Source organism: Acanthisitta chloris, unplaced genomic scaffold (genome assembly GCF_000695815.1).
Source record: "Acanthisitta chloris isolate BGI_N310 unplaced genomic scaffold, ASM69581v1 scaffold46128, whole genome shotgun sequence".
NCBI classification, from domain to species: domain Eukaryota; kingdom Metazoa; phylum Chordata; class Aves; order Passeriformes; family Acanthisittidae; genus Acanthisitta; species Acanthisitta chloris.
This window is the reverse complement of record NW_008689531.1, coordinates 467-7440: the sequence shown is the minus strand read 5'-3', so window position 1 is coordinate 7440 and position 6974 is coordinate 467. Positions and strand designations below refer to the sequence as shown.

At 49.2% G+C, this 6974-nt stretch overlaps 1 protein-coding gene across 1 annotated transcript; it reads right to left on the bottom strand.

Annotated features, from left to right (window-relative positions):
* Positions 1 to 4316: 4316 nt before the first annotated feature.
* On the bottom strand, positions 4317 to 6551 carry TMEM52 (transmembrane protein 52). Its single transcript, XM_009081412.1, has 3 exons — positions 6520 to 6551; positions 5110 to 5279; positions 4317 to 4636 (listed from the first exon to the last, which is right to left on the bottom strand). Exons 1-3 carry the CDS (start codon positions 6549 to 6551, stop codon positions 4317 to 4319), a joined length of 522 nt encoding a protein of 173 aa, XP_009079660.1.
* Between the last annotated feature and the right edge of the window lie 423 nt (positions 6552 to 6974).

Here is a 6974-nt window from a genome sequence, read left to right as displayed (position 1 = left end):
CCCTCCACAACTGCTTGGTGTCCCTCTACAACTGCCTGGTGTCCCTCACCAACAACCTAGTGCCCCTCAACCACTGCCTTCTGACACGATGCACAAGGCTGTTTGGGGATAGAAACACCACTTCTTGCCCCATGGAGCTGAACAAACCCTTTTGCTTCTCTCCCCTCAGTTTCTTCCCACCGTTAGGAATGTTGTGCTGATGACTGGATGAGGCACCTGAGGTCCAGGGGCTATTTCTGCACCTCACCCAGTGCTTTGCCTGAGTTCCTTGCCTAGGTTCTCCCCTTAAGAGGGGGAGGTTTTTCGTGTCCCACACAAGGTTCCCCACGCTCTGACTGTACCTGTGTGTCTCTGTGACAGCACAGCCCACGCTCCCTGGCAGGGAGGCAGTGCTGCAGCCCTAGCTGCACAGCAGTGGCACCTGCAGGGCTGTGGCTCAGCTCACTTGGCTTCCCAGGGCACTGCTTGGACCTCGGGGCTGCTCTTCCTTACTTGTGGGAAGTGTTTATGCCATAAACTGGAAAAGAAAACACAATACACATCAGAGCTCAACATCAGGCTGCTCTTTTTTGGTTCTGTTCTGAGCTACTTGGGGGAAAGAAAAGTGGGTAAAAATTAAGTACTTTATGCAGATTCAGGTGTTTCTAGGCTGGAAATAGAACTGGATTTTCTCCTCTCTCCAAGTGCCCAAGGTGAGCTTTGTTATTCTAAAATAAACAGTGAAATCTCTTTGAAAGTGCATTGTTTTCTGCAGGCCCTTTTTCCTCCCAGCGAGATAAAAAGAGCTCTGGCATTTCATATGCTAAATTTTGACTGACCAGAACACAATGTTTTCCTGGCAATGTGGTTTTGCACCTCAGCTTTTTTTGTGTTTGACCTTAGGATGTAGAATTTCATAAAACATTTATTGTCTTCTCCAGTTTTCAGAGCACAATTCCCCTGTGACACTTTGTTTTCATCGTCTGCTCTGAGCAGGATTCCAAGGCTTCTCTCACAGTTTGAATTTTAATTGTGGGTGAAGGGAAGAACCTCTGCTGTTTGCAGCAAAATTAGTCAATGCCTCCCTCAGCGAAGAGTAACAACAGGTAAAGATGATTAGAGTCAGAGCCAGGAGGCAGCCAAGGATCTGGAAGTGATTCTGGGACAGCTGTTTTGTTCCACAAATGAGCAGGGTTTGTGTCTATGTCCCACTCATCAGCACTGGCAGCAGCAGTGATCCTTCTCCCTCAAAACCTGCAGCTGACAAAGATGAAATGCAGTTAGAAAACAAACCAAGCAAACCTCTTTCTGAGCTGTTTGAGGACAGTGAGACAGACAAAGGCAACTGCAAGGCAGACAAAGAACTGTCTTTTCTCCAGCTCCTCCTGCATCCAGACCCTGTTGGTGCCTCCCTCTGGATGCTGCAGGTTTACCACTTAATACCCTCCAAAGATGATAATACATCAGTTATAGAAGCTATTTTAGAGGCACCACTTTACTGATATTGCTAACGAGCTTTGGCTATAAAGGGATTTGCAACCTGAGTTTCATGACAGAGCCGAGGTATAATTTGCTCTGGGCTCCATGAATTATTGAGGCAATTTACTTCCACGTCTGCATTTTCCTTCTGAGCACAAGTGCTCGTGCTGAGTGCATGTGTGTGAGAGGAGAGCCAGGGCTGCAGGAGGCTGGAAAGGAGGGAGGCTCCAACTTCTCCAGCAGCACATCTCCCCAGCACAGGCTCCTGCACACAGCCAGCAGCTAACTGCAGGGAATCACTGGCAAAATGAGCATTTTGGACAAGTGAGGGAGGAAAAATCGTGTGCTGAACAGTGCCAAATGAGGACCAAATATAAATCACAATTAAAACTGCACTTTGGGTAATCACAGAGAGGGGGTTGTCCCTTAGAGGTGTCACAAAGCTCGTGTGGATATAATCACACTATCATGGATCTAGAGCTGGTGAAAACCACCAGCCTGACAAATCAGAGCCCTTAGATCCTCCATCCTATAACCTGCTGTGGGACCAACCTCCCCTCGGTGCTCCTTTCCAGCCTGGTTTCTGATGGAACTGAGGCTTTGGAACCACAACCACATCTGTGTGAGCTCAGCTCTATGTGAGGAGTGTGACAAAGGGCTGAGCCATCACCACTGAAAACAGGCGAGGAGCAAACGGAGCCGCTCAGGGGGGCTGAAGTCTGTGCTCCTGCAGCTGATCGGGGCAGGAGGGGATGGAACAAACAGTTTGTGTCTGAATTAACGAACCACAAGGCAAGGCAAGAGCCTGGGCAAGGCACCAGAGCTTCGCTTAGGGTCGGAAGGAAAGCAGCAGTGATGCTCTCGCTCCCAGGAGGGCACTGGGGGTGGGAGGTCTCTGCTCACCCCTCGCTGTCAGCAGCAAAGCACCAAGGGCAGGGAGGGAAGCCAAAGCGCTGGGATGATTCCCCATCCTCCTTGCCGAGCCGCTCCCGGTGGGATCAGGGAAGAGAGGGACTGCCCTCTCGTGTCAGCCGCTGCTGCTCCAGCGCTGCTCTCCTGTTCCCCGTTCTATTTGGGAGGGAGTGCTCAGCCATTTCCCTCCTGTACACATTCCTTCTTTGGAAAGGCAGAGCGTTCGTTTCCGAGTCCTATCCCCGATGGAAACGCTCGGGAAATAAAAATACATCTGCTGTTTTCGTGGCTGGGAAACACCCAGCCTGGACATCATTGCTTTTCCAGCCAGACGTGCAATGAGTTACCCTGGGGTATGCCCAGGCTCCATCTTGACACAGAAAAAGGAGACAGAGGAAAGAATAAACCAGGAGAAATATAATTACCAATGACAGAGAAGAGGCAGGAGAGATGTGTCACACCAGTCACCTTTCAGAGTAAGCCATACACAAGTTAAACACAGCCCTGACCCTCCCAGTGTGTGCCAGAGCCTCCCAGTGCTGCTGGCAGGCACAGAGCTTCATCTCTGAACCATCAGGGCTCATTTCCAGGGCAGTTCTTGCAGCAATGGTTGTCAGAGAATAACAGAAAGCTGTGCAAGCCTTTGTGCCACCACTTGTGCAGCTCAGACACCTCAGTCTGCACTCCCTGCTGAGCAGCACCGAGTGCTCAGCTCGGATTTCTGTCCTGCTCTCCTCACACAGCTAGTCCCAGAGCACTGAACCACCCTGCAGGTTGCTGGTGTTCTTACAGGCAGCCAAATGAGCACCTTGCTGAAGAGGGTTCAAGGAAAATCACTGCTCAGAAGTGGACAAAATCCACCCCATGTGGAATGGGAGAGGCAGGCAAGGCAAGAGCATTTAGGCAGGAGTTTTTCCAGGCTGCACTGCTGCAATCAGCTCCAAGCTCCCAGGTTTACAATGAGGCACAGCTACCAGCACTTCCCTAAGAGTAATTTCTTTGGGCTATCATAGCCTGTAGTGTGGTATCTGTATCTGTAACTCACTGTGGATGGCCCAGGCAGAGCATGTTTTGTGTCACTCTGCTCATTACTGAGCCCATCTATGTGCCAGGAATCTGGAGCTTTTCTTTCCTGTGCTGTCTGAGACTCTGACACCTGAGCAGGTAACAAAGTATAAAGGCATCTCTGAAATATCTGCTGAATATTTGAAGCACATCAGCAATACTGAACCATGTGTGCAAGTGGCTCTTTGGGACTTCATCTGCAAAACACAAGTAGTGAAAGCCACACACAAGGAATCTAAGGGCTTACAAAGCCTCCAAACCAACCCCTTTGGGTCTCATGAGAACCAACGAAGCATCTCTTCTCATCTGTCTCAGTCCCTGTCCTAGTTGTGAAACACAACACGATGCATTTCCCTCCACACACTGTCCTGTCCTCACCACCTTCCTGCTCTTTGAGGAACATGAGCAACTTGTCCTCAGCAATTTTCTGGACAGTCCATGTTCTCAAGAGAAGAGAAACTACTGAGGCTGTTCAGTGTGACTTGCTAGGATTCCCCCTTCAGCTCCAGCCTGAGAAACTGCTGTTCTAGGACAAAAACTTCCTGTTTGTTCTGTTCTGAGTGTGTATTCCCAAGATGGCAAAATTCCCCTGACCTTTTTTATTGCCATGTGCTGGACACAAGGAATATTTTCTTTATCAGCAGATGAACAAGCATTCATGTCCCACTTTTACAGGCATTTTCACACTGCTGCCCTTTTGCCTCATTTCATATCCTTGGAGCAGCTTTACCAGGGGATTAAGCAGCCACAGAAAACATTTCTCCTAACTGACAGATCATTACAAGGGCACGAGAGGAGACATCTTTCCATCATAACCTACTTATAAACCCAAACTCTCCATGTCTTCTTTAACTTTTACAGTCCTTCCCATCCGAAATGAGTCAGATCTGTGGCTGTTCCTGTGCTGCATCTTCCACAGTTTCTGAGTTTGCCTGTGCTGCTGGAGCTCTGCTGGTTGTCTCAGGTGGGTTCTGGTTGGGATTCAGCCCACCTAGTGTCATCTGTTCAGGGATGTCACTGAGTTTCTGGTTTAGCTGTGCCACTTCAACCCGTGGTTTGCCCATTTGGACAACTTCATCATAGGAAGGTGGCAAGTCCATTGCATAGACACTGTAAGCTGGAGGGGACACAGTGTTCTTATCCATATCCACAAACACTGATGGGATCTGGACACTGGGAGGATACTGCCACGAGCTGTATGCTGTGAAGGAATGAAGAATCAAAATTAAACACCTGCATGGAACACTGACATATCAAGGGCTAATCCTGCTTTTCTCCAAGAAATTCTGGACTCATTTTTATGGTGCCACAACTGGATAGTTCCTCATGGAACATGTACATCCTCCAGAAGGAAGCAGTGAGGAGACAAAACATCTCTGCATATCACTGTCCATGGTATAACACAGGTCTGGACATCAACAGCTGGGAACAACTCCTCACATTAGGGAGAACTTTGGCTGGACTAGCTGGACAGTGAGTTAAAAAATGAGGGAATGGTGAGAAGAATAGATGTGGGAGATGAATCCTAAGAGGTTAACCTACCATGGACTTTAAAGCATTAAATCCTACTTGTCTTCTGCACTCCTTGTGTCACCCTGTGCCTCTCTTGCCCACCCTGTGGAAGCTGCTCTGGGAATGGCCCCAGGGTTCCAGGTGCTCCCAGGGGGTACTCACAGGTCACTGTGCTGTGGGCAGTGCTGTCACTGTCGATGGCAATCCCTGCCAGCTCACAGGGGTGCCGGGGGAAGGGCTCCACTGGAAGCCTCTTCTTTCGACAGCAGAACTTGACGCAGGTCGCTGTGATCCCACAGAGCAGGAACAGGCACACAGTCAGCAAGAGCAACCTTGGAGAGGGAGGGAGAACACCATCATTCCGTGGATTGTGTTTGACTCCTTCCAGAGCTGAGTGTAATTCCCCTCTAAGTGGCTGGAAGACAGGCCAAGCCTCCTAGGTTTGGTTCTGAGTGGGTGTTGGATCCTGAGTGAGGAAGTTGGATCCTGAACACTTCATCACAAGTTGGAGCATTACTGCCCATTGGCACAACCTGTTCTAGCTCATGGGTGCCACAACATCAGCTATTTTGGGTTGTGTTTGTAACTTCTGGGCAGTGAGGGTGGCTCTGCTTCCCACAGTAACAGAGTATTTGTAACTTCTGGGCAGTGAGGGTGGCAACAGAGTTTGGACTTGGAGGGAAATACAAGCACAAACTTTCCTGCGTCTGGGGTCTGTGGAAATTAAATTACATTTATGCCTTAAAAACACAATTCAACCCTTACCTATTCCACAAAGTTCATCATTTAACAATTTGCAGTGTACCTGGGTTGATGTGCTATTGTTTCAAACTCTACCTTCCTCCCCCAGTTTCTCTAACAAACCCACTCTGCTCTTAGAAACCTTTCTAATCTCTTTTCTGTGACTCTGTCTTGCTAAGCAGTTCTGTGCATCAGCACTTGCTAAGAAACCAAAGAATATCAACCAAAATGAGTTCAGACTGAGTGACAGCTAAAAGTAACCAACCCACTGTGTGTGCTGCCATCAAAGGTAATGCATGGACAGAATGCAAACTGAGGATAACTATAACAAATGTTGGGCAAGAGATGAACCCACGTGGGACAAGAGCTTCCCCTGTTACTGGTCACTGTTTCCCCTGTCAGTCAGTCCAACAGGCAGTGCACAGGTCTGTGCTGAGCCCAGGAAGGACACACAGCACTCAGCTGACAGTCCCTGTGCTGCAGGAGGCAGTGAGCCAAGGGCTGTGCTGAGCCCCAAAGGTCTGAGCTGGGTGTCTGCCCTCGTGCAAAGAGCCAATCCCCTGCAGGGCTGTGGCTATTTAGGAAGAACAAACAAGCCCTGCAGTTCAGCTGCAGTGCACTCCAAAAGGGAAGATGACATAGCTCAGGATGAATGCTGTGCCCTGCCTGACACCCTATCTCCCCTGTAACCCATCCCACTCAGAGCCCTCTGAGAACAGCAGGAGCTCTTCCCTCCATCCCACCCCGGAGTGTGTGCTCTGCCTTACTGCAGCCACTGCCCACGGGCACTTCCAGGTGGTTCTGGGGTAGTAAGAGCAATAACCAACTCACCAGACATACCACAGACTTGTCCAATCAGACATGTTCTGAGGGCATCTGTGAAGGAAGGGGAAATTCACTGATTTGTGTATCTACAGTCAAACAGCACATGCATGTGGGGAGTACAGCTCCCAGGATTTGTGAAGAGAGAGAGGGAAAGCCATTAGTGAGAGCATGAAGCAAAAACCTAACTGTTCTTCATAGCTGTGGAGTCACTCCAGCTGAGAACACACAAACAACCCCCTGCAAAAGTTGGCTGCTGAGTCAGGAAGTGTTTTTAGCATGTGATGCTTTAGTGTTGCTCAGGAGAGAGAAGGACACATGTGGGATTCCCAAAAACCAAATCAGAGTGTTATTCAGAGGTAACTGAGCTGAGCTGCCTCATCCCAGAGGCCTATTTGAAAATGCCAACTCAGACAACTGCCTGCTGCCCCCAGTTATTTTTAAGTTCTTTTTCCATAGCTCTG

Excerpts from the sequence above, each read along its gene's own strand:
- TMEM52 (XM_009081412.1), bottom strand. The coding sequence starts at position 6,551 with ATGTCTGATTGGACAAGTCTGTGGTATGTCTG. Across the intron at positions 5,280-6,519 it reads ACAAGTCTGTGGTATGTCTG|GTTGCTCTTGCTGACTGTGT; the intron begins GTGAGTTGGTTA and ends TCCCTCTCCAAG. Across the intron at positions 4,637-5,109 it reads TGCCCACAGCACAGTGACCT|CATACAGCTCGTGGCAGTAT; the intron begins GTGAGTACCCCC and ends ATTCCTTCACAG.